Source organism: Vidua chalybeata, chromosome 1 (genome assembly GCF_026979565.1).
Source record: "Vidua chalybeata isolate OUT-0048 chromosome 1, bVidCha1 merged haplotype, whole genome shotgun sequence".
NCBI classification, from domain to species: domain Eukaryota; kingdom Metazoa; phylum Chordata; class Aves; order Passeriformes; family Viduidae; genus Vidua; species Vidua chalybeata.
This window is the reverse complement of record NC_071530.1, coordinates 79,394,897-79,422,560: the sequence shown is the minus strand read 5'-3', so window position 1 is coordinate 79,422,560 and position 27,664 is coordinate 79,394,897. Positions and strand designations below refer to the sequence as shown.

The following is a 27,664-nucleotide window of genomic DNA, read 5'->3' as shown; positions in this document are numbered from 1 at the left end:
GTCTCTGTTCACCCCCTGCTGTAAACTCTTTGCTTTCTTTTGGCTTTGCTGTGCAACCTTGTACAGTCTTCAACCTTAATTTTGTATCTGAAAACAAGGTAATTTATGTAATTTCCAGTCTATCCAGGATTCATTCTGGTTTGAAAGCTGCAGAGAAGCCAGCTGGCTACTGCCACCCATTAAGAATTAAGTTTCTCTCAGTACACTGCATGAATTTCTGTCCCGCTTTAGTAATCTGACAGTTTTAATCATCTGTGGTGGCTTTCTCATAACTTTTGTTTATAAACACCTAGATTATTTTGAGGGGAAGATTTTTGTCAGAAACTAACTTGGTGGGAAAATGTAAAACATTTATTTGGTAATGTATTAGAGTAACTTCTGCTATGGAAGTGTCACAGAGCTATTTAGTCACTTAAATGGCTTAACTTGTTCCACTTTCAACAGTGTATGAATCACAGCTAGGCAAGTAATGCATACTAATTACTCTCCTTCTCTTTCTGCACTTTTCATAAAATGTTTTTGCTTCCCAAGCAGTGCACAATTCAGCTCATGGGCTGGGCAAGCACAACATATTTTTGAACTCTTCGGTACCTTGGGGGCCAGATACCATGTTTATAGTGATGCCATGCTGACCAGGCACTAAGCAGTCAGCGTCACACTTGGTTGTGCTGGTGCCCATGTCCTTCTGCTCAAGTCAGGTGGTGTTACCTTGAGCTGGCTGTGCAGAGGGAAAGGTCTGCATGTCCTCTGTTGGCTTGGTCTCCAGCATCCAAGGTGAGCTCTGAGGGAATTATTCACATGCACAGCACCTCACCAGTCCAGCACTTGTAGGTTTTGTTGCTTCTGCCAGATCTCCATCCAGTTACAGAAGTGGCTAACGAGAAATGAAGAGGTGAGGTGTGTTCCTTGTAGAGGTCTGACACAGCTCAGCTGCAGAAGGCATGTTGTTAAAAATTGAAGTGGCTCTCAGACCTGTCTTGAACAATAGTACAGGTACTTCTAAGGGACCCAGGGGGCAAATTGATACTGTCTGAGAGACTCAAAATTATGTAATCTCAGGTCCTCTGTAGTAAATATCTGTGTAAATTTGGCCTTTTGTAGGCAGCACAGTAAGCATGGAGTGTATGTAAGCATGTAGAGCCAGCAATGTCTTCCAGCCGGCACCAAGCACATTGCAGAAAACAACAAAGTGTTGCTTTCAAATGTCTGCATCTGCACAGTTGCAAGCTGTACTGTACAGCTCATTTGGAAGGTCTCTGACTTGATGCCCTATTTTTATTGCTCAGGCATAAACTTCACAAGCTAAGAGAAGAATAAATTCATGTCCTCTGGGCACCAAGTAAAATTTTCAGGTTGTATTTTCCAGCTTCTTGCTCTTAAGTTTCATTTGTTTCCCAGTTAAAGTTGCATTCCAAAGTACACATTTGGAAAAAAAAATTGGATTCTGCATTGCATTATGCTGGAATGAATGCTGACGAATGCTTCTGACCCACTTGTAAAGTTCTATTGATTTGTGGTCCTTTTAATAAGAAAGACTGCTGTGCTGTGGTGTTTACAACTGTGCAGTTGCATTCAGGTTTGTGACAAGCATTGTCTTTGAAGCATATGAGTAGTCAGAATAACTGTGTATGAACAGATAGTTCTGGTTTGGGGAGGAGGGGGTAGTAGATTTGTAGAAAAGAGTCTGGTTAAATCTCATTAGTTCATCTCAGTTGTGAAAACTTAGCCTATAGCTTGCTTTATTCAAAACCTACAGGAGGCATATAAAGCTATGAGATACCAAAACTGGCATTTGATTTTAAAACAAATTTTCAAAGGAATGAATTAATCAAGACCTGGAATTGTTCACTGAGTTTTCTATTTTAATGTATTAGTCAGGAAACCTTTATGATCAAAACATACATGTACAAACAGCAGCATGAAGTGGCTATTTCTGTAGAAAATGTTTAGCAAAGAAAAAAAGAAAACATTCAAGTTTCTCTCTTTTGAATTTAAGCCAGTTTTGATTGCTTAGTTATGTATTTTAAAGTGTTAACCTTTTAATTAGGTTCAAATGTCTCTAAAATTTTCAAAGGCAGAGATTAACATGTCATCAAAAGACCTTAATACTTTTGATTAGATCAGAGTTACTCTTTTGGGATAAAAAAACAAACTCTTGTTCTTGGAATAGCAGCATTCGGGATAAGATGGTAAAACAGACAGGAGGGACTGGGTTTGAATGCTTCCTGTAAGAGCAGCTGTTCCAGTGTGATGCTGGTGCTGCTCATGGGAGTGTTGCAGGACACAGCCGTGCTCCTGCTGCTTTTTTTCAGTTCCACAATAGATGGCTAATGGTTTGCTGATGAGTGACTTTCACAACAGAGCTTAGGATGCAACAGCTTCCATCGTGAAATTGTGGCAAAGAGCACTGTAGGGTTCTTCATGATACAGGTTCATCAGTGATACCTGTCCAGCATATACCTAGGGATTTTTGTGTAAGCCATGGTGCATAGGCATTTTTGAGCAGGGATATGTGCACATTGGAAGCAGGGAGGAAGAATGTCGAATTAACTGGTAGAATTGCTTATGATGATTTTTGTTGTAATAGTGTGAAACTGAAATGAGGAGGGCAAACACCATCCTAATAGAACAACAACTTCTCACATCTGATTTTTCTCTGTATTTTGATTTCTGAAATGCCTTTTCTTTTTCCTTATTTTGAAGGCCACTGAAAAGTGTTGTGTTGTCTGTGTGCAGTGTCAGCCTGGCAGTGCAAATTTGATGGTGGCTACAATACATCTCCCTTCCTTCCTTCCTTCCTTCCTCCCTTCTCTCGGAGAGTGTTACCATAGCATTTCTCTCCCAGGGACTCTCGCGCAGAGCTGCAGATGGGATTCTCACTATGAACTCTGTGCTGCTCAATCGGATACGCTCAGTTCTGTAGAAGCAAAATGGGGAAGAAAGGGTGACTTAGCAACACGGATAAAGCTTTCCTGGTATTTCCAAGAAGCGAAAACCTTTTTTGAAGCAAAGGCTTGTCTTCATTAATATGAGGATGGGATTTTTCTATGAAGAAAAACAAATCCTCTTTCTTCCTGCCACCTCAGTCTGTTTTCTCTTGTCCAGGGAGATGGATTTAGAATAGTTGACTGCCTGATCCTCAGGCTTACGTTTCTTGCTTTTTCCCCTTTCCTTTAGCTGTGGACGTGGCTTGAAGAGCTACAGAAAGAACTGCTTGATGATGTCTATGCTGAGTCTGTGGAGGCTGTCCAAGACCTGATTAAACGTTTTGGTCAACAACAACAGACCACTCTGCAGGTTACAGTCAATGTCATAAAAGAAGGTGAAGATCTCATACAGCAACTAAGGTAAAACATATTTTTATTTAAATCTCTCCTGGTATTTATCTGATGTTCTGTGAGGTTCTTTCTATTTTGAGGGTAGAGATGATGAGTACAAGATATTACCTATAAATAAAACTTGTAAATATTAGGACTACAGGGATCTCTCATGCTGTACTGATGGTCTCTAAACCTCTGTTTACAGGAAGCTCAGCTTATAAACACTGCTGCCACAAGAAGGAGATTTTGTTGACATAAGCTACCTTTTTGATAGAAGCAGTTATGTGTTTTTGTAGTCTGACATGCAGGGCTCCGCTGCATTTTGAGTTCTGAGCAGCAGCCTTTTTATAAAGAGACACTTGACTTTGTTTTGCATACTGACAAGTAACTCCATTGTAGTATAAGCCAAGTTTCTGGTCCATTTCATTCAAAAATGATCTGAATAAATATATTTGGTTCCCAGCTGCTCTGGTATATGCCTCCTTTGCTGCAGGAGATTAACAAATCTGAATTTGCAGATTTTATAATGAGGTAAAAGATTAAGTAATTTTCTTTAATTAACTAATTTTGATTTTCTTTCCTTGCCAGGAAGATTCAGTAAAGTAAATAGTTATCATATGCTACTTCCTTTTCACAGTGGCAGCATTTGTCTCTGGTTTTCAATTTTATCCTTCCTGTAAATAGAATGTCTTTACATGTTGAGTTGGGCGAAAAATGAAGGTAATTAATTTCCTAATGTTTTTTTCAAGTACTAGAACATAGTTTGACTTTTTATTTACAAAGATGTACAGATGTAACTTTTATGCAGTACGGTTTGCAACAATTTCATCTGAAACAGGCTTATATCTTGTGGTCATGTATAGTGTCCAAATTGTTTGGTTTTTTTTTTTTTCAATAATGCTCTTTTTTTCTTCCCCCTCCCCTCTCTCTGCTTTGAATAGAGATTCTGCCATTTCTAGTAACAAGACCCCCCATAACAGCTCGATCAACCACATAGAGACAGTCCTGCAGCAGCTGGATGAGGCCCAGTCTCAGATGGAGGAGCTTTTTCAAGAACGCAAGATCAAACTTGAGCTGTTTCTGCAGCTCCGCATATTTGAAAGAGATGCAATAGATGTGAGTGTTTGCTCTCATACTTGCACTGCATGCACTTCTCCTCTTGTGTAGGAATATTTATGCTGAGATTGTGTAGTTGCATTGGCATGTGGCTCAAATGGCTGATAGACTTAATTCTTACCTGAACTAAGCCTTTTGTCCTGTGTGTGAAAATGTTAAAAGAGCTCAGTGCTCAGCAGAGCTGAGCTTTTTGATTAACTCTTGGTGCATCTTTAAGCAAATGTTAGGTAAAATCATAATGCATCAGTTACTTCATCCCCTAAGTTTAGCTTGAATGTCAAACTACCTTGATATAACTAGTATGCCTGCAGTTAATATGAATAGGACTTGCAAGATGGTTTTGTACAAACCCTCTAAACTGATGCTTTGTAGTAACAACCCTCTTCTCTTCCTTTTCAAAATCAGTTTTCAGTTGACAACTGCAAGTGGTATTTGAAATTCTATCTTAATCACTGAGAATGTTCTATGGGCTGTCATTTTTTAAAAAAAGTTCTTTTCCACCTCCAAAAAATAATTCAATAGCAGTTGTAGTGTTTCACCCCTGCAAAACATAAAGAAGTTTTAAGCCTGTCCAAACTTCGAAGGGGAGTTACAACTTACCAGTTGAAGAGTTTCTGTTTGTGTGCAGGAACATTTACACAGACATGAACTTAGATTAGGACTTCATAAAACTACTAGTGCTGTACACAGTGACTGAAACAAGTTGGTGCCTTATAAGGTTCAGGGTTATTCATTGGTAAATGATCTTGTTTGAGTGTATAATGACTTACCTCAAAATTCTGAACACCAGGAGTTAAAGTGGTAAGTTTGCCCCTTTGCTCTTGTGTATTAAAAGCTGCAGCTGTTGGTTATGAATGTAAAGGTAAAAGAGACAGTCAGCAGAAAGCTTCTCAGGTTTTTAGTTTTTAGTGTTTTGGTTTGGGTGTTTCTTCCCCTTCTGAAAATCAGGATTTGATGTCATGGCTTAAGTCTGGTTTAGCTAAGCACACTGTTAGGGGCAGTGCAGAAATAGGCAGACAGAGTTTCTTGATCCTTACCCACAGAGGAAGTGAGAGTATGTGCTCTACAGTAATAACAACTCTGCTGTAAAGGAAGACTAAGAAGAGGTTGTTTTTTTTTTTTTTTTTCTTTTTAAATTTTGCAATTCACACTGGTCTGCAGAGAGTTTTCTACTTTGACTATGGGAAAGTAGCTTTTCTGCTTTGATCATGTGAGAGTAGCTATCTCACATATGCTTACAGTCTTTGCAGGAGTGATCAACAGTGCTTGATGTCTGTGAGATGTTCTCAGAATACTTTTTTGAAGGAATGGCAGCTGTGCGGGGCAGTGCATACCAAGAAAATTAATGGAAGAATTAGAATAAAGGTTTGAGTGAAGTTCACTATTAAGTTGATTGCTCTCTGTTGTAGGTTACATAAGCCAGGATTCTACAGCAGCAAAAGGTTGGTTGCAGAAGCCCTGCTTTGCAGATGTGTTCTAATCCTTCAGTTCAGGACAGCATCTATATAGGTAGGAGTACTTCTGGTACTGCTACTTGGTGATGCCCATAGGATTTTGCATCAGAAAGCTGCCAACCCTAACTTCATAGAATCCTAGAATAGAATATTCTGAGTTGGAAGGGACCCACAAGGGTCATCAAGTCCAACTCCTGAGCCTGCACAGGACATCCCAAGAGTCAAACCATGTGCCTGGGAGTGTTGCCCAAATGGTTCTTGAACTCTGTCAGGCTTAGGGCTGTGACCACTTCCCTGGAGAGCCTGTTCCAGTGCCCAACCACCCTCTGGGTGAAGAACCTTTTCCTGATATCCAACATAAATCTCCTCTAGCTCTGCTTCGTGTTGTTTCCTTGACTGCGGTCACTGGTCATGAGAGTGAAGATGTTGGTACCTGCCCTTACACTTCCCCTTGTGAGGATGTTGCAGACTGCAATGAGATGTCCCCTCAGTCTCCTCTTCTCCAGGCTGAACAGACCACGTACGGCTTCCCCTCCAAACGCTTCACCATCTTCATTGCCCTCCTTAGGATTCTCTCTAATAGATTAGCGTCTTTTTTATATTGTAGTGCCCAAAGCTGCACACACTTGACAGGTCTTGCTTTTTCTAAACCTGACACTTGGCGTGCTTCACATTTTGCCACATACAACATAAAGCAAAGTTGAAAGAGTTAGTATAGTTTGTCTATATGGCTTGGAAATAGAAATCATGCCTATTTTTGTTTGATGGAGAGTCCTTTAAGGAGGAAAATGGCCCTGGCTGCAGAATGACTTCAGCAAAATGTTGATTGTTTTGCTGTCTCTGTACCATGTCTTCTCTGCTTCCTCAGCAAAACACGCTTCTCTTTTCCCTCTTCCTGAAGGCAGACATCTGTTTGGAAACTTCCAGGAAGAAAATGTGGAGACTAGTTCCAGGTCAGTTGTTTGAAAGCAAAAGCTCAGCTGAAGTAACTTGATAATGAGGAGGAGCCAGATGCCAGCTAGGAATTTGCAGACCTTGTTTTGACCTTCTCCTTCCTCCAGGATTTTGTGTGACTAGTCCAGTCAATTAAGACTTGGCTGTAGGGGCAGTTAATTCAGGGGGAACATCCTGTGAGGACAGCTTTTCTTGAAGGCAAGTAGTGTTTCTAGCTTCTCTTACTGATTGCAAAATTACACAGGCTAAAATGGGACAGACGGATCCCCTAGCACTGCAGCGTTATAACCATGCAGCTGTTCTTCTGGGGACAGTGGTGAGATTTGCAGGCAGGGTTAATTCCCTTCTTCTCCTTACTCTTCCCTTATAATTTGCTGATAAAGTACTTTGTTTCTTTGCTGATAAAATACTTCATTTCTTTTGTCCTACAACTTTTTAGATACTCATGCTCTTCTGAAATGGGTATAACTGCAGTACTGCCTCTATTTTTCCCCTTGCTCTTGGCATATAAACTTGACCTTCTCTATCTTCAGATCATTTTCAGAAATCATTTTCAGAAATGATTTTTAGTGCCATTGTTGGTGAACTGTTTGAAGGACTCCTTGGTAAATGCCTGTATTAACTAAAGGCAAGAATGAGCAAAATAATGTAGGTGAAGATTCCCTTGCCAGTGTGATTAGAAGCATGAGGAAGGTGTGTGTGAACCCAGTGGGATGATAACACTGGTGGCAAGGTACGCAGTCTGAAATGTGTTTGTCTCATCTGTGTCTGAGCATTTTTGCCTCTCTGTAACTTACATACCTTGAGGCCTGTACCAGGGCTCTACACAGAGCATACCACACAATTTTCAGCTCACAGCTTTATCTCAGCTCTATTTTTGGACCATACTTACAAGATGCCTGCTTAATCACACTGCTGAAAAGATGAGGATGTAAAATGCTGGGGTACCACAGAGACCTAACTCCTCTACTCCTCTCCCTTTCTCATTTTTCCTTTTTTTTTTTTTTTTTTTTTTTTTTCCTCCTAAGCACATAATATTTACCGGGTCTTGATGAGCACTCAGTTGGTACCATGAATGGTAGACACTACTAAGAAGAGATCTGTGGTTCTTTATTTCTTTCCCACTCAGTGTGAAACAGTCTACATCCCTTCCATATTATACCCTGCTTTGTTTCCTGTCTGTTTCCTTTACATTTAATAGAATGTAGTGATGTCAGGCAGTTCAGAATCTGCACCAGGAACTTCTTGAACACATGCTATGGTAAATTGTTAGCCTGTGTTTATGCTGGGTTGTCCATTTCCTGAGAGCAGTATGAATTTGTGATTCAGTAACTTTAGAATCTATTAGTTATTTGTTCTGTTTGTTTAATGCTGATTGTCTTGACAAAACTTTACAAAGCAAAATGGGAGCCTGCTTGCTTTGAAAGTGTTGCCTGTAAAGCAAAACTTTAGAGGAAGCACTGAAGAGTGTGAGCAGAGAGGGCTTAGTGAATGCTATTTCTGTATTAACTCTGCCTTCAGATTTGCACAGTGGGTGCAATGGCTGAAATAGACCACTTTGCACCACCTAATTACTGCTGATAAAATGTGAGGATTACTGCCCTTGTTAGGAAACTTCTCTGTGATGATCATTGACTACTTAGCTTTTGAATCAGTGTGGAAACGTGCTGGCATTATTTATTTGAATTGTGGGCATCCTGATCTTTTGACGGGGAAAGGAAAAGTAAGCAATTTCTCTGGCTGGACTGTCAGGAAAACCTGAAGTTTCTTTAAAATTTCAGGTCACTTAAAAGAAAGTGAAGAGCAGAGGAAGGTGATGAGACATGTTGGGCATGGACCAAGTAAAAAGGAAATGAAGGGAACTTGTTAAGGATTTTGTGTGAGGGGAAGCCTGTTTGTTTGTTTAGAGGGAAATCCACTCACAATGCCTAAATAGAGACTGTGTGATGTTTAGAGCACATGGAAGATGAAAGGAACTTCAAGCAATGGCTAAAAGCCTTGTCCAGTCTATCTTTCTGAATACTTTCATCATCAGCTTTTCTGTTTTCAGTGTTATCCCTGGCACTTGAGTTTCTGCCTGTTTTCACTTACATAGAGGTAGCTGAGCAGGTTTAGGGATTGCAACATTAATTGTTTGGTATCTCCAATCATGACATGATGTAAAGCTCAAATACCTAGTGATTCAAGTGGAATTTTTTGCAGAACACCTTTAAATCAGGAAGTAACTCACTGGTGCCACAATTTGAATATTAATTGCTTGATGTGTCCATTTTTTATGGCATCATGTGAGCGGAATGGAAAAAAGCCTTCATAAGAGATTGTAGCAAACTACAGAAATTTTATAAAAATTATTTAACTTTTCTAATCTACCTAGTTCGGTTTTTTTCTAGAAGGCCTGATTTCCTGGAATTTCTCTTGTCATTTAACTCTCACTAACTTTGGAGCTATTACAGCCACTTGAAAAGGGGTAGTGGCATCTTTCTTTTGCTGACAACAAATGATTTTGGTTAAGTATTTATGCATTTAGATACTTGATTGCTAATGCCCATTAAGTCAGGTCCTCTTTTTGTTATGTCTTGCTGCATAAATAGGTACTTTCTTCTCATTTAGTACCGTTCACATGAGTTTGCCCTACTTCTGAAATCGTAGAACACTGGAACTAAGCCATACTTGTTTCTTGATATCTATAATTTTGCTTTCCCAATGAACTGCAGTAGTTGGTGCAAAAATTGTGCTGAAAATTCTGGAAAAAAATGATTATTGCCTTGAGGGCAGTCAAAAAAAAAAGTCTGTTAGATTTTTTGAAGTAACTGATGCATTTGTGCCATATGAACTTTTGACCCACGTTAATAATGAGGATTGTAAGCACTATGTGTTAGCCTTAAACCCAGTTTTTTACCCTAATTAAAAGGAATATTTTACATTTCAGATAGGTTTTGCAATATGATTTGGAAAATACACTTGTGTGGACAGACAAAGAGAACTGTTGTGATATATGTGTTAAAAAAACCCAACATTTTTTTAGTTACCCTTCTTAGGACATCCTACAGTGAAGAATAAAATCCAGAATTAAAATGTGAAAATTGAAGTGTAGCTGAAGAATATCAGCAAGCAAATTTAGTTCTAACATTGCAGTAATACTGTAATAAAGTATGCCTTTTGGTTTTGCTGGATTCACTGGGTACCCAGCCTTTTGTGGTAAGTGCTTCTCAGTTGTCTGGCAGAACTCAAAGGTGCATGTGGCCTGATGCTTCCTGCCCACAGAAGGATAGAGCTGGCTTTCTTGGAAAAGGGCTGAAGATTAGCATAATTGTAAGATCAGCTGGCTGTTGATGTGTGAATTATTACTTGATGCACTTTGAAGAACTTAAGAAGGTATTCCAGATTCACATTTTCCTTTAAAAGTGGAGATAAAAACATGTTAACTTCATCTGTTTCACAAGTAAAGTGTTGATGGAGCACCTTCAATTAAGGCAGGGATGCCCATAGTGTTGCAAGCACTGGTTGAAGAACTGTAGCAGTTCTCAAAGAGGTTCTTTTGGATTGTTTGCCAAAACCTAAATCCATGCTAAGATAGCCTGTGTCTGAGCCATGTCAAATTTGATCACTGATGTCAGTCAACAATGAGCAACTTGAGTTCCCTACGTCAATCATCAGTGCAACATTGGAAATAAACTGTTTTCTGTTGTGTAACGGGTAACTGAACTTGGTTTCCTTCCTTTTTCCCTCAGATAATTTCAGACCTTGAGTCTTGGAATGATGAGCTCTCTCAGCAGATGAATGACTTTGACACTGAAGATCTTACAATAGCAGAACAGAGGCTCCAGCATCATGCAGACAAAGCCCTGACCATGAATAACTTGACCTTTGATGTCATCCACCAAGGGCAGGATCTGCTGCAGTATGTCAATGAAGTGCAGGCATCTGGTAAGATGGCTCCTTTGTGCTATTCCAGGCAACGGCTTTCTAAGAATTATCCAGTTGTCTCCTTGTAGGATGTGTGAAAATAATGGGGATGCTGGTTAACTGTAAAGTGGGGACATGTGGACTCCTTTATACTCAAACCATTCAATGGTGTTCATAAGAACAAACTGGTACTGTGGCACATAATGTCATCAGACTTTGAAACACCTGAAGGTGTTTAGTTTTTAAAGAAAGGAATTTCACTCAGGAAGTCAGTAAAATTAGAGTAAATAAGGGAACGTTAGTTTTATAGGTAGTCAGATCAATGCAGTCAAGCAAAGATTTTCAGCTTTCATGTAATGTCTTCCTTTTTTGTTCCTTATGCCCCTTCATTTGATATTTTTCACTGTATATGGTCGCATAGGGTAAGTATCAGACTTTAAGAACACCCCCCCTATTGCACTTCTTAAGAGTGCAAACCCCTATACTCATGTAAGCAAATGCTCCAAGGATTAGGTTGAACTTGGAGAAGGAACTAGGACGTTAAGCGTAGAAGAGTGGAAAGGGGCAGTTTGTCTCGGGAGCTTTGCGAGTCATTCCTATCCGACCATCCCGACTGCAGGTGTGGAGCTGCTTTGCGACAGAGACGTGGACATGGCCACTCGCGTGCAGGACCTGCTGGAGTTCCTGCACGAGAAGCAGCAGGAGCTGGACGTGGCGGCGGAGCAGCACCGCAAGCACCTGGAGCAGTGCGTGCAGCTGCGCCACCTGCAAGCAGAGGTCAAGCAGGTACGGCCCCACCGCCCCCGGCAGCCGTGCCCTCCCGGAGAGCTCTGCTCCCAAAAACACGCGCGGGAAACGACCTCCTGCTGCATAAAGTCTGTCGTTGGGAGCAGGGGAGGACTTTGATCACCTGAGAAACGTCATCTTCTGTTAACATTAAGTGCATTTTTTTTAACTTGCGTCACCGGTCGATCTTGCGGTGTGACTCTAGAGCCCGAGTCCTGTGGGAGCAGCTGAGAGAGCTGGGGATATTTAGCCTGGAATAAAGGAATCTCAGGGGGGACCTCATCAATCTCTGCAACTACCTGATAGGAGGGTGTATCAAAGTAGGAGTTGAATTCCTTACCCAGTTAACAAGTGGTAGGACAAGAAGGAAAGTCCTCAACTTGTGCCAGAGGAGGTTTAGATTAGATATTAGGAAAATTTTCCTCACTGAAGGGGTTTTTAAGCACTGGAACAGGATTGATGGAGGCACCATCCCTGAAGATATTTAATAGACATGTAGATGAGACACCACGTGCTTTAGTGGTGGACGTGGCAGTGCTAGGTCAACAGACTTGATGGTCGTAGAGGTTTTTTCCAACCCAAGTTATTCTGATATTCTGTAGATACAAGTCAAGTATTTGAAGTATAGAGTGATTTGAGCTAATGTTAAACTCATACTTTTACCATCTGTATGGTCATGAGCAACAATGCTCAGTCGAAGGCCCTGCACACTGACTTAATACTTTTTGGGTCTATTGCTTGAAACATCTACAAATAATGATAAAATAATATAGAAGAAAACCAGTTTTGCTTCTCCTGGCAATGAAGTAGCAAGTTTTGAGGTCTTTATCTGATACACACATAAACCTTTGATGATTTGAGATGTGGGCGAAGCCACTGAGGTAGGTGAAAGTTTAAAAATAAACAAGACAATAGAAAAGGTAAGAGTTTTGTATCTTGCTCACATTTGGCAGCATCACAGAAGTTTGCTATAGTCTGTTGTATTACTGTGGCCCATAATGTGACTGAATGACAACTCCAAAATTGAAAAGTAATATGAAAGGGATCCAACTAGGACTAGGAGAAGTGAATAGAAGGTTCCCAAAGTATTTTCAGGCAGTGGTTGGTTGCTCTACAGTAGCAGATGCAAAGTTTCTGTGTGGCCTTGAATTAAAGGAATGCAAAAAACTGATAGTTGTCTGCTGTCAGTGCAATATAGGCATCAGTCAAATACTTGATGTTCTACTTCAAGGCTTTGCATACTCTACTGAACTGTGCTGTATCTGCCTTAGCACTTACTCATCTTGGTAAGTGCAGATTGCAAATTCCTCCTTCCACGTGAGTAATGGTTGAGATAAAGTTGTTGCAGATCAGGATAGTTTCTGTACTCCAGTTGCATTTTATCTTGAAGGAAAAGAGTGCACATCTGCAAAGGAAGGTAAAGATTAAAAGAAATAATGCCAGCTGAGGCACTCTCATCCCTTTATGATATGTCAGTGGGTTTGTGTGGGATTAGTAAGAAAAAGTGTGGGTTAGTAAGAAAAAAAAATTGTTAATTTCCATGATACTGAAATAGTATTCAATAAAAGAACAGAATATAGCAGTTTGGTAATATTGAATATATTAATATTTGATATATTAGAGACAAGAAATAGTTCTTTGTACTGCATGCTCCCACAATAAAGTGAATGCTTTGGTCCACTAGCTTTGTATGCAAGTTAACTATTACAAAAAAAGACACATGTCGTTTTGGCAGAAACAGGCAGATGATTAACATAATGGATTTTAGGGGAATACTCCTAGTGCACTTTGTATGTGATTTGTAGATAATTCTTTAAGAAATTTCTAACTTTTTTGAACCACCACTAGCCCTGACTGAAACTGAAGTTAAAATTTAGGTTCTTAAGAAAGTACTAGAAAAGTTTATCTTATAATAAATGTATAGGTAGTACATTAACATAGCCAGCTGTCTTTTCTTCATAGACTGGGATTTGGAAGAAAAAAGCATATTCTATTTTGTATTTCTAGAACAGACCTCTATCAAGTGTGATTTTATGTTGAATAAAATGCCATAATATGTGTGAACTTTCAGACAATCATACATGAACATGTAGCTGACAGAAGGTTCGTGTATTACTTTTCCAGATTTTACTGTACAGATTCACCTGCAATACTTGCCCAGCCTGAGGTCTGAAAATTGAATGGAACTCAATCTGAATGTTAATACATTGTCTCATAGGATTTATTTTGAGCCCTTTGGAATGCTTTGAGGATAGTAACTTAGTTTTGAGATTAAGTTGCCTTTTCATAAAACCATATCTTATTTATTTTTGTTAAACATTATTAAGGAAGCATGATACTCTCCTCTCTCCTCTGCACTAGGAAGAACTTTATAGGTCAGCAGGTCACAGTAGGTGCTTTACCTGAGAGTAAAATGAAGTGGTAAACCTCCTCTTCAATCTGTTTTATTTGTGTTTTGTTGCCTGAAGCAGTGAACACATGGTTTTCCTGTTCAATTACTGTGATTTTCTGTTAGATTTATTGTTAATGTAAGCATATTTATTATGTAGATGGGATACTGTCTCCATAGCAAGCATTCTAACAGTATTTCCCTTTAAATTCTTCCTGCCAAAGCAACATTACTGCTGTTGTATTTTCACACACACACGCACACACATGCACACACACATACATTTATATAAAATACATAAAAATATATAGCTTGTAGTCATGTGAAGAGGTTAGAGTGGAACACTGCAGGAATTTAGACAAATACTTGCAAAGATTCTCTTCCATACTAGGTAGTGAAACCTTGTGCTTAATTAATTTTTTTCAAATAAGCACAGAGAGTAGACGAAAACATTCAGTATTGCTTCTTCCTTAACTATTGTGCCAGTTCTACTTTGTGGCATTGAAGTTTTGTATATCAAGCCTCAGGACTAGGAAGAAGCAGAAGAGTCAGAAGACAAACAGGTTTAAAGAAAACCTGCAAAGAATTTGCTTGTCAACTTGATGTGTAATAGGTACAGAAAGGGCAAAAACAGATAGCAAATTACAGTGTAGAAAAACCATGAAAGATAGAGGGAAGAGAATGCTGACTGAAATAAAAGAGATGGCTGTATGTGGGGAAAGCAACATGGAAAGGAAAATGTGACCACTTTTTTACAGGGCAGGGACATATGAGTAGGTGGAGGCAGAGTAATATTTATGAGAGTGTCTGTCTCATGCAGAACTCCAGCTGCATGTTTGCCAGACAAACCTTCTTTATTAATCACCTAACATACAGCTGTCCGATTACTTACTGCTACAATCACTCCCACATAGTCACTGTGTAGAATGAATGCTTTACTGTGCTTAAGGTCAAAATCCCTACCAAGCTTCAAACCCAGTCCAGTTGGTTTCAGTATGCTCACTAAGCCTTTTCAGTGCAATGTTTTCTGCTGTTCTATCATGGTGTATGTTCTTAGATATATAACTATGTATTCATATATGTATAGTGGTGTACAAATACTTCAGCCCTCAAGAGTACCTTAAGCTGCTTTGTGTTTTCACTGGCAAATCTTTTAGCTTGGTGGCTGAGCTCTGACTATCCCAAAATACTACTCAGGAAGGGTATCCTGGCACTCCATGTAGTGCCATATGGATATGAAAACATAGCTAAGACAGCAGACTGAAGCAGGTTGTCTTGTGATCATGTTTAGCTACAGTCAAAAATCTGTCCAAGAAACTAGTCCTAAATCAAGCATTTATCTACAGATCTACCTATCTGACTTTTCCAAGTGTCCCAAATGACCCAAATTCTGTCTCTTTTCCACGCCTTTGCTGATGCTTTTCTAGCCTATTGAAGGCTGTGAGGGGAAAGATGGGGGTTGTGATCCACTCAGACAGGGAGGTGGTGGGAATATGAACATGCCAATAAACCCTGAAGGCAGTACCCCTGGAAGGAGAACAGGCTCTCTATTTCCTAATGCTTATATTTTCCCTTGAGTCAGAGCAGAAGGAAGGGAGAGTACTGCTGGCAAATTTACTCCTGTGAGTTTCACCAGCTTGTGTACTTGCACCCTGACCTGCACCAAGCAGGAGGACAAGTCTTTGTGTTTGAAATGGCATGTTCTGTTCTAGCTGTTGCTGCTGTAAATAATGGGATGCCAAGTCAAGAGGAGCTTTTAATTGGTGCTGCTTAAGCATCCTCCTTCATTAAAATTCTCTCAAGAAGGCTAGATGTAGAAGAACCCTAAAAAGGTGTGTTTTCTTACACCATACCTGGAAGAATTACTTTTTAAGGTAGAGAAGGAACCTAGCATAACTTTCTTTAGACAAAATAAAAACAAAAAAGGAATTAAAAAAAAATCTGCCTCTGTGTTCTTGCAGACAATTTACTTGTCCATGTATATGGACAAATATATTCCATATTTGTCCATGTATATGGACAAGTTTTTATCTACATTCTGTTGGACCCATCTGCTTCTATCAGAAGCTGCCGTTTTTCCTGCTCCTGAGGCTTACCCAGCCTTTCTCTCTGAGTGTTAAAAATCCCCAGGTGCCTTAGCAACTTAAGAGCTCCCAGTTTCTTTCATAGTCCCTTTTGTATACCCCCAGACTGTGATCTGCAGGTGTCACCTTTGCAGTAGGAGAGGTTGTTCCAAAGCTGGAGCCATCTTCCCCTTGCTTGCAAGGCTGCACCTGACCCAGCACTGTCTCCCCAGAAGACCAAAATGTCTGCATTAATAATACAACAATGTTACAATCTGGATAAGTGCAATTCAGAGGGTGAGGTTGTGGTGCAGATTTGAGGGAATGGATGTTGTGTCAGGATGGCTAGATCTCAGTTGCTTCAAGCTGTCAGAAATGTTAGAGTGTACTTTGGATGTAGACCCACATGTGCCTTTCAGGTTTTGAAGAATTATGTTTTAATAGGTAGTTTTCTTGGGTTCTGCCCATGTTTCCAGTCTGCAAGTGCAGTCATATCATCCTAATTACTTAGTGCATTAATGCTATAATTGGTAGTGTCATGTGTGGATCACTAGATGAGAATATTTAGTGTTAAGAACTAACTGATTTGGTAGTTAATATATTTATTAGTAGTGGTTAAAGGTCTGAAATCAATTAGTAGGAAAAAGTTAGAAAAACTGGTGAAGTTCAAATCAACTGGGCCTAAAGAAATTCACTCTGGAATACTTAGAAAACTGCCATTGCTTCCAAACATCAGGATTGGATGAAATTCTGGAGGCCTGAAACTCAACATCTACTTCTCAAAAGTGGAAAAGGACTAGTGAAGGGAGGATTTATAGGCCAGCTAATTTAACACAGTTCCCAGGAAAAGTATTGAAACAAGTAGATCATTAAACTTGAACAGTGACAAAAGGAGAAAAGGCTAACACAGGTCAATTAATTATAGCTTTCCTTTGATAAATCCCCCCCTTTTTTTTTCCTGACAAGGTAACAGCTCTTCTGGGCGGGGTGGAAAAGCAGTATCAAAGCTTTTAAAATAGTGTAGCTCACTCTATCTGGCCCTAATTTACTATGAGAAAGTCATATGAGACTAAATTATGAAGAATGATAACTTGCTGAAAAAGCATACTCAGTAACAAAAGTTATTAAGAGACTCAGTGGATTGGAAAACAGAATTAAAAATGAAAAAAAAAAAAGTATTTGTCTGTATTTGGATACTACTGGTTCATGTTCTCAGTCAGAAAATCTACATGTTAGCAATTACGCTATTAAATTTGAAGTTAAAAGCAGGAGCAGCTGGAAAAGGGGTTTGAGTTCATCAGAAGATGAACAGTTGGATTACAGTTCAGAATTATCTTGATGGGAGAATGTGAGAATTGTGCTTTAAGAAGGATATGAGTTTAAATAGTGAAAAATACAGAGCATGATGTGCTGGAAAGAATAATCAGCTGAATAAATACAGGGGTAATTACTGGCTGGCCAGCAGTTCCGTAGAAGAGTGGTACAGATGACAGTGAATAACCTGAATTATGTCCCATTTTACTCAGTATTTGAAAAACTACGATCAAGTCATGGTTATCAACTGGAGAGAGCTCATAAAAGAGCAATGTTCTAGAAAAATAAGGTGACTGACTTCACATGGGAGAGAATGAAGAGACTGTGGTCAGGAGTCCTAACAAGATAAGAGGAGTCTAAAGAAGGGAATCAGATAATGTTCCTGATGTTGAGAGGAGAGAGGAAAAACAAAGATGATGCAAAGAGGGAGAAAATGTCCTGTTTTTCTTTTTTTTTGGGAGGGGTCTAAGAAGTTGCATGTTCCTGCAGTTGATAAGGAATGTATAAGGTGGCCTCCTGAGGCTTCTGCCCAGCCATGGATTCTTCCAGTTTTACCAGACATGTCAAAGAAGGCATAATCTGAAAAAAAATAATCTTCAAGCAGTTAGAAGGACACTCAATGATCATATTTTTCTCAACATTACTGTTCAAAATTATGTGCATACTTTTTACTAAGCTATATATCCTCAATTTGCATTACTGATGCTGGCTTTTAGACAACTATTACTTGTAACTTGTTCCAGTTTTTCAGGGGACAGAAACAGTATTCAGAAGTACAACCTTTTTTTAGGATATGAACTGAAGCCACAAGCATGTAGTAGTTGACTGCAAGCTGTGAGTTGTTAGCTCAATGAAATTGTACTGAATGTCATTCACTGTGCTTGCTCAATATAAAATTCACTGTAGTATGTAATTAACAAATTATTTAGTTATCAGTTCCAGTGCTGATGTGACCCTAAGTGGTTTTGCCCCTACAGTGGTGCTCTTTTCCTGGTTGGCAGTGGAATCGTGTATTTCATGGTCTTCTCTTTTGTTACAGGTTTTGGGCTGGATTCGAAATGGAGAGTCAATGTTAAATGCTGGGCTCATCACTGCTAGCTCTTTGCAGGAGGCAGAACAGTTACAGAGGGAGCATGAGCAGTTTCAACATGCAATAGAGGTAAAAGCACTGTTTTAGTGACCATGGCCTTGTATTTACAGTTCTCTGTAAATAGCACTCTTGGATTTGTGCAACAGAATTTTCAGTTTAGGGAAAGCTGTTGAACTCACAGCAAAGAGACGAAAATACTTATTGAAAAGGTGGGTTTTGTTCTTATTTATTTTGAAGATGCAGTTCCAGGTGAACATCTTCTCAGTGCCTTTTTGCATCTATATGAAGTGGTAGCTGTTCACAGCAATTTTGCTGAAAATAGTGTTTTCATTTGTTATTCCTTTCCTAGAACATAACCTGTGATTCTAAATGTAAAAAAAATTAAGAATAAATGGACCAGGAAGCAGCCGTTTTGTGTATTATGAGGTCATCCTTTAATGTTTCCATTTTTGTTTAAGAGTAGGTTTCAGTGAAGCTTCTAAGTGGTGGTGTGTCAATCCCCCTGCCATGGCTTCAAATTAAACTTATCAGATTGGTCATATTGCTGCAAAAAAAATAGGCAGTGTTCTTAAGATTGATTGAAGTGCAGTATTATTTATTTACACGTACTACTGAGTAACTTAGTGATAATATTAGCAATATGAAGATTGTTTGGGTAGACTTTTCAGAAGTACTCTGCCTTACAGTAACTCTTTAATGTTCTTTTCCTGTTTGGTAGAGTTTTATGCTTCCACACTCCTGATTTTTTTTTTTTTTTTTTAATTAGAGTTTTCACTATATGCACCCTCATTTTGAGAGCTTTGGTAACTCAAGTACAAAAATCACAAGACCTCAGGGTGTTTGTCAATTTAAGAATAAATCATGAGGAAGCTTAAAAATCTGGGTTTCCTGGGCCATTCTTTACTCAGATATAATAATACTTAGTACTATTTAACCCCTTAATATTTTTATATTGTTTGGTTTTAGGCAAGTATTTCTCTGCATGGAGAAATACAGTTTAAAAAAATTGCTTACAGTCAATAGACAGTTGTCTTTTTTATTTGGTCTGCATGCCTGCACCTTTCTTTGCTCACTACTGATGTGCAAAAGACTGAAGTTAAAGCTGTAAAGTTTTCCAGAATAAGATACATTTTTGTCATCTTTTTTCTCACTCTGAAGGAAAAGAAAATCAAACTGAAATTCATGATTACAACATGTAATGCAGCATAGATACGTCACATGTAACTTAATTCTAGACCATTACTACTTGTTAAGAGTTCTATTTAATGTTGATTTGATGATAAATCCCTACAGGATTTATTTTCTTTGTATTTGCATAGAGAAATGACAGAGTAACTAGTATCAGACAGTCATTTTTAGTTGATGGGTGTTTGTGCCTGTATAGAAATGTCATTGACACAGTGGAAATGTGAGCCTCTGAGGTCTCCAAGTAAATGAAGTGCTCCACTGAACTCCTGACTTTTCACTTCTTGTCAGAAAACACATCAAAGTGCCCTGCAGGTTCAGCAGAAGGCAGAGGCAATGCTGCAGGCCAATCACTACGATATGGATATGATCCGGGAGTGTGCAGAGAAGGTCGCTTCACACTGGCAACAGCTGATGCTGAAGATGGAGGACCGTCTCAAGCTTGTGAATGCCTCTGTTGCCTTCTATAAAACTTCTGAACAGGTACAGAAATGCAGAAGGTCTGCCTTGGTTAATTCCTCAATGTGGCATAAAACAGCATTACTTGAAAAAATGGTTGATGAGGTTTGGTTATATTTACTCATTTGATGGCTAGTTCTGGTTTTTGTGTGGGAGTCAGAGAAAAATCAGCTTAATCTACTACTTGTTAACAGAAAAGTTTGGAGGGGAGGTTAAAAGGTTGCCTTCTCTGCAGTCATAACTTAAGCCCATCCAGAACTATGCAATCACAGAGGCAGAGAAAGATGAACAATTTTAGGGACAACCTCTGTGCAATTCCACAATAAGCAGGCCAGTGCTTGCAAACGTACAGCCAGACTTTGTTGCCTTAAGTCCCTGTCAAAACGTGTCAGAAGCTAGGGGGTATATATAAGGAGTAGATGGGTTTTCTTTTTTTTGAGGCCTGAATTTTGATTTTTTGCCTTACTTAATTTGCCTTCTTTTTCCTGAAAGGTGTGCAGTGTGCTGGAAAGCCTGGAGCAAGAATATAAGCGAGAAGAAGATTGGTGTGGGGGAGCAGACAAACTGGGCCCCAACTCTGAAACAGATCACGTTACTCCCATGATAAGCAAACACCTGGAACAGAAGGAAGCGTTTCTAAAGGTAAGGTTGGGGATTTTTTTGCAGTCTTCTGTGTCTTGGGAAGCATGCAGGCAAACAGTTCTTACAGTGCTGACGTGGCTGTGGAAAGCAACAGTGCCCATTCCAAACTACAGGTATGTCCCCAACTGCAAAGACGTGGGAAGTGGCGTGTTAACTGCTTCTGACAGTGATTAAGAGAACACTGCCAAGTGCATAAAATTGTAGCCAATTTTATAAATACATTTCCTGTTGAACTTCAGTAGATGTCAGATCTCCCAGTGTGACTGAACAGGAATTGGAAGTCACTGCTTTGAGCAACTGTCACTCTGAAGAATGCTTAAAGGCTGCTGCTTTGGAAGAGAAGTGAAAGTCACACAGTGCCATTGCTGCCTGTGTGCATCACAGCAGCTCTCAGATGTACTGGGATGACAGAGGAATACGGAAGAGGAAATTGCTAGACAGGCATCTGGGAGTAGCTGGGTTTTGTGTAATAGTCTTCAGATAAATGAAAGATTTTTCTTCTAACTGATGTCCTGGTGAAGAAGGTTATTGATCATACTGAATTAAATGTGTGACATGTGCTTGCAGAGCAATGTAACTAACTCTGTTATCAAAGGCATTTTCCAGCATCACCATGAAAGACTACTAAGAGAATAAAACTTTTTTGTTAGAAACATTCCTGTTCTCATTATGCAGATTACAACACTCAAAAACATATTAACAGAACTCAAAGTATACAGCCTAATAGATCCTTCTGCAGCTGGCATAAATTACTAATCATTGTTTTAAAATGGTATGAGAAATTGCTTCGTGTCTTTGTTACTCTATCAAACCATTCTACCTTCATCTAACCTTTTAAAGTAGCATTTCATAATTTGCATGTTAAAAACTGAGGTACACAGCCCATATGTAGTATTTGATATTCATTGAGATGAAGCTGACAGCTGGGCTGAGTGTTTGCAATATAGTGGCAAGGACTGAAAGCTCTCAAGGCCTTGCCTTAATATCTTAAAAGCAGGTATTACTATTTTAGCACCTCTGATTTCACTTCAGCCGAGCATTCACTTTTTGTTTAAAGTACTAACGGATGTTTCAGAATATGCAGGTGGGTGCATAACCATGTGCACCTTTTACCCAGTAAGCAACTTCAAGGTAGCACATGGCACATACACTAAACAAATTTCTCTGTGAGCTCTGAGTCATGCTGAAAGCCCTAGAGCAGGTAATTGCTTTTCAGGTTCTTCAGAAAAGAGGAATAGCATTTTATTTATTTATTTATTTTATTTTATTTGTATTTGTTTATCTGCTTTGGTTTATCTGTATTTGCTTATCTTTGTATTTATCTGTATTTGTTTATCTTACCTCTGCCAGGTAAGTGTAACTGCTATTTGGCAGAATATCTATTTTAATAGTTGGTTTGGCTTGGCTTACTTGTAGAAAAGATTTAACATGCAGTGCTTTCCAAAACTGAAGAGAGTGACAAATGTACAAAAAGGGAGTAAGGAAGATCTCAAATCTCTTCTCTGTGTGTATTTGTGCATCTTCAAATAAAGTTGTACCTCTGACTCTCTAGGCCTGCACATTGGCTCGAAGAAATGCTGATGTCTTCCTGAAATACCTGCACAGGAACAGTGTCAACATGCCAGGGATGGTGACACACATCAAAGCACCTGAACAACAAGTGAAAAGTAAGGGGCTTCTTGTTCTCTTTCTTCTCACAAGAATGTGATCATCATGTACTGTGGTATGTATGGTGATGGGGTAGTGAAGCCTGCCCAAGTGGAAAGAGTTCTGTCAGGCTTAACAGGAAACAAATTGTTTGCACACTTTGAAGGCACTGACAGTCTTCAAAGTCTCTTATACTCCAGTGAAGTTGCTTGGAATTCTTTTATCTGCTACTTACACCTAATCTTCTTTCTATTTGAGACCCAAATGTGCTGCTTTTATTGAGACAATGAGGTAGTAAACTTCCACATGATAATGTTTGGTCTGAAGCCAAATGGGAGCTGATCAGTGTAAGCGTATTCAATGTGTTGGTGTCAGATATTCTGCAAGTTCCCTGGGAGTGCCAGAGTGATATGAGATTATTGCTTGTACGATGCCCTTGAGCTCTTCAGATAGCTTGAATCGGTGTTGAGGAGCTTCCTGAAGTATGGGGTAACTTACATCATGTTTAGACTGGATGTGTAGACAGGTAGTAGCTGAGATGCAGCTGGAAAGAGCTGCTATGTGAGGCTTGGCTTTTGCTAAGATTAATAATACGTAGTACAGCTTTAAGGGGTAATAAGCACTCTAGGGAGTGGAGCGAGAGAGACCTGTAGGGCTTTGAGGGACAAAAGTGCAAAAATTAATAAGGTATGCATAACTGCTGGGTGTGGTAGCAGAACAGAGATCAGAGATTTAGAAGTAAATATTGCATTTTAATAATTTAATTGCCCATCATATTCTGCTCTGTGCATTTTGAAGCTGCGACTGAACTGGCCATGCTACAGTCTCAAAAGCAGAGAAGTCTAATTTCTAATTAAATGCTGTTTGCACCTACCCAAAGGGGAGTTATGCATATGATGTAGCCAGACTCAAGAGGATCATGGCAGTAAGTCCAGAGAAGAAGCTGCAGCAAGGAAAATTCCGAATGGGAGAAAGTGTTACAGCAAGATGGATTAGAGCAGGTAGCCCAGAGAGGTATTAGGATCTGTACCCCTAAGAATTTTTAAAACTTAGTTGAACAAGCCTCTGGAAAACTTAGAAGTTAGTGCTGCTTTGAAGAGGAGATTGAAACCGATGGCCTGCAGAGGTCACTTTCACTCAAATTTACTTGATGGCTCTATTAGAAAAGGACATGTTCACTACTTCACTTTAAATACAAGGGGAAAAGAGCTTGTTGTTTTTCCTCTGTCCCCAACATTTATAGAACTGTACAAAACAAAATCTCAACACAAATGCCAGCAGTATCAATAACTGAAGCTGGCATTTGTCACTTAGCTCTTCTTTCAGTAAGAGACAAAGAAAACAGAGCAGAAGAAAGCAGGAAGTTGTAACTACCACACATACTGAATATTAGACAAATTTTTTCAAAATTACAGATTTTGAAATCTGTATAGGAACAGTCATTCTGAGACAGGTAAATGTGCTCATATGAGGAAATAATAGAAAGATCTCTACTAATGTCCTTAAGAGTAATAATTGTGTATCAGAACCATAGTGTTATGCATGTTCTGTGTACATTTAAAATTCTGGATGAGTAATACATGTTTAAAAAGCAGCAAAAAAACAGCAAAAATCCCCAAGTAGAAAAAAATAAGGTGTTCCCTCCATAAACCATGTAATACATGCTTCTGAGAATTAAACATGAGTTAACATAGAACTAGTGGGGTCTCCTTCCTGTTAGGTCTCAATGGTATGGTGGTAGCTGACCAAATGATAAAAAAGTTCACTCTGTTCTTCTTGTTCAAATATGCATGTCAAGAAAAATAAGATCTTTCACCTCTTTTCTAAATTGAGAAAAAAATTGAGTGTTTATTTTAGTGAAAGAGAGGTTACATATGTTCTAATAGAGTATTACAACTCAGATGTATGCTTGAGTCTGGCAGACTACAATCAGTATATAGTCTATAAATTAATGCCTTAAAAACTTGATTTCCTGCAGAACTGCTGAACATCTTTCAAAAACCTCATTCAGTGGCATACTTGATCCTTATTCCCAGGTGCAGATTAAGTTATCTGGAAAAGTGATGTCTTAATCTAGGCAAAGTTTAGCTAAGCATATGTTTCATGGGGAACAGGAATTCAACAGGGATCAGTGGTACTGAACTCTGAGAGGTGTCCTTATTTTCCTGCATACCAGTGTAAATAATTTCTGTGATATGCAGTTAAAGGTACCCAATCATTGTTTCACTTAGGAAGGAACTGTGGCCTAAAACTATGCTCTGGCAGGTGGATTGAGTTGGTGACAATTCCTATAAGCACAGAAATGAGAGCATCTTCATCTTTGTTTCAGCTGCTAAGTCTGTGTGCATCTGAGTTACCTGTCTCTGCTGTACAGGGGCGACTGAGCATGGTTCAGAAACTTATCTAATGGTGCTTATATTTTTAGATAGGTTGATAGAAAGATGCATAGAGATAGGTCAGAGCTCTTTGAACCTGGAGAAGAAGCTGAAAATTTAGAGAACAATCCTAAAAAATGTTGGAATCGAAGTAAATGACAACAGGGACTGTTGTTGAGGTGCCTTGAGATACAGAGATGCTTTTCCAAACCTAGTATTAGATATTGATGTTCTAGAACTTCCTTAGAGTAGTTTATAGAATATTTTTTCTCCTCTTTGTCAGTCCAAAAAAATAATGGCACTAACACTAACAGTGCCCAGCCAAATATCTCTCACTGCCTTGCCATCTGTATCATGTCCTGACAGAACAAATGCTGTTCCAATTTGCTAAATTCACCTCGCTTGCTCTTTGTCAGAACTACTTTGCTTGCGTCACTATCAAGATGTCTCTCTTTATATGGTGTGTCCAGTTGGGTGTGTTGCATTGTATAATGGTAATTGTGTCCCACCCACTCCACCTCCCTGCCTCCTGAAATCTGGCATATACTCTGAGCAAGTGTTTTGGAGGTGACATAAGGCAGAAATTAAACTGAGAAAGCAGGGGAGGCTCACAGCAGATCAGCTCATAGCTTGGCATATTTGAGGGGAGCCTGACCAGCAAAAAATAAAACCTTGGCCACAGTGACCACATTCCAACCAAAAGCAAATTCTGGGTGATCTCAGCACCCTGTGGCAAGTGGGAATATGGTGCTTGGAAGCAGGAGGATGTTGGCAGTGATTCAGACAGGTTTCATAATCCTCATGGAGGCTGTGACAAGTGGTTGTGTTTGGTCCCAGATCTCTGATGAAGTAGACAAAGATGCACTTCCCCTCAGGCTTCCTGTTATTTGAGCTTTTCTGTCAAACTGTTTATCATTAGCTTTTGGGATGTAAAGCATGGTGGACCTGCACAGTGGGAGAGCAGAATACAGAGACCTTAAGACACCTAGCACCTGATAGCCTCCACTTGTAATTATGGAATATGGAAAATAGCCAGCTCTGGGTATAAGTAGAAAAGCCAGTAGTGTTAGTGTAAAGAGTAAGACTTTTTTTGTGGTCTCTTCTGCTTCTGCTGGACCTCTCTTTTGGCTCTGTGCAATTGCAACAGAATCACTTGGTGGAGATATTTAGTGTCCCCATTCCCCTGTGCTCAGCTTGCCCTCTGGGTTTGCAGAAGCTACAAAGTCAAGTAGGGCTGCTGCTCTGGAAGCAGCAGTGGATAAAGTGAGCTTCACAGGAAACTGCTAGAATTTCTTTTTTTCATGGAAAAACCATAAGCATTAAAGAAGCAGAATTCAGGTAAGGTCTTCTGCATATTGCAAGCACAAGGTCTTTGCTAGGAAGAATTTAAAAGGTTGGATGTGTGGGATTTGGATGTGAGTTTTCTGATACTCAGGAATAACAAACTGTGGAGTTAATTATTTTATTACCTGGAAGTTCTGTCAAGGTTCAGTGAACATTCATATTTAACAAGTCAGCTTACCCTTATTCATATTTAACAAGTCAGCTTACTTATGCTGCATTTGATGTTGTGGTGACCTGAGGTTGTACATTTGTTCATCTGAATTAAATCATTAAAATACTTTATAGGAGACTGATAAATTAAAAATTCCCCTTTTTTACTTCAATATAATATGTTAAGCATGTTGTGATTACTTTTGCATGCTTATTCTTTCTGAGGAAACCCCATCAAGTGCCATCTTTATAAGCCTGCATTTTCAATCCTGCTATAAGCAGTGGCAGTCCCCTTGTGAAAAATATTTGAGAGGAAAAAAACATGTCAGTAGTAAGTTTTAATTTCATCTCTAGTTTCTTTAACCAGGAGTTCTGTAAGTAATGAAAAAGGAACACACTGTGTTTCATTAATATCAGGAAAAAAAAGCAAAGCAAAAACTAACAGAAAGAGCAAGTGTATAGTAAATTCTACAATGTAAAGTACTTTATTCCCCTCATTTTAGTGTGATATTTTAAATTTGGTTGTCATAAGCTCTGTTTTCATTTCTTCAGATATCTTGAATGAACTCTTCCAGAGGGAGAACCGTGTGCTGCATTATTGGACCATGCGTAAAAGACGTCTTGATCAATGCCAACAGTATGTGGTGTTTGAAAGAAGTGCCAAACAGGTGAGAGTTTCCTATGAAAATCCTCTTTGGTGTGATCGGGGGTTCACATACACTGTCTTCTCACAGTAACAAATTTGTCATTGACATCAATATTTCAAATGGTTAAAACATCAGGAGGATAGAAGTAACAAATTGAATTATTTGCCTTCCTTTTAATACTGAACAACTAAATTCAGTGAGGCAGTGTTTCTGTAACTGTTGTAACTTAAAGGTGATGTTTTGCTTCTGCCAGCTTCATCTGGTACTGGCAAATCTAATTTCTGCAAGCTTGTGTTTGACAAATTGTTATGCTTGTTAACTTTTACACACACTCCTAATTTGTCTGGGGAAATTACAGGCAGCAGCATTTTTCTCAGATGTTGGAGGAAAAATATCTAATTAAATTGATTGGCAGTTCTAGAAATCTGACAAGTTGGATAACTCATTAAACAATAATAACTGAATTACTGTGGCTTTTCAATTCTTTGTATTTGGTTTCATGGTTTCCTGCATGATAGATCCACCTCTTGGTATTTTGTTGAGTTTATTAGTCTTAGTTATAGACTAATTAATTAGTTATAGTAATAAACTTTATTAGTTTATTTATTAGAAAAAAACTATTAAGTAACTACCACACACACAAAAATAATCTCCTTCACTAATCAAAACACATGTCTTAAAAATAAGTAAGGGGTTCAAGGCAGAAGTGGTAAGTAGATTGATGTGTGATGGTTTTTAGTTTTTGGTTTTTTTTTTAACTGGTTATAAGACAAAGAAAGGAAGCTATCTGTTCCTGTTCTGCAGAAAATGACAATGCCCATAG

At 39.0% G+C, this 27,664-nt stretch overlaps 1 protein-coding gene across 1 annotated transcript in view; it reads left to right on the top strand.

The window, feature by feature from the left end:
- The window catches only part of TRIO (trio Rho guanine nucleotide exchange factor), a 244,332-nt gene that overhangs the window by 118,918 nt on the left and 97,750 nt on the right, over positions 1–27,664 (top strand). The window contains exons 12-20 of the mRNA XM_053931605.1: positions 3,178–3,347; positions 4,262–4,436; positions 10,576–10,771; positions 11,370–11,536; positions 18,342–18,461; positions 19,869–20,060; positions 20,529–20,678; positions 22,231–22,345; positions 26,747–26,862. Of these exons, the coding sequence (XP_053787580.1) occupies positions 3,178–3,347; positions 4,262–4,436; positions 10,576–10,771; positions 11,370–11,536; positions 18,342–18,461; positions 19,869–20,060; positions 20,529–20,678; positions 22,231–22,345; positions 26,747–26,862 (1,401 nt within the window). The remainder of the gene's footprint in view (positions 1–3,177; positions 3,348–4,261; positions 4,437–10,575; positions 10,772–11,369; positions 11,537–18,341; positions 18,462–19,868; positions 20,061–20,528; positions 20,679–22,230; positions 22,346–26,746; positions 26,863–27,664) is intronic.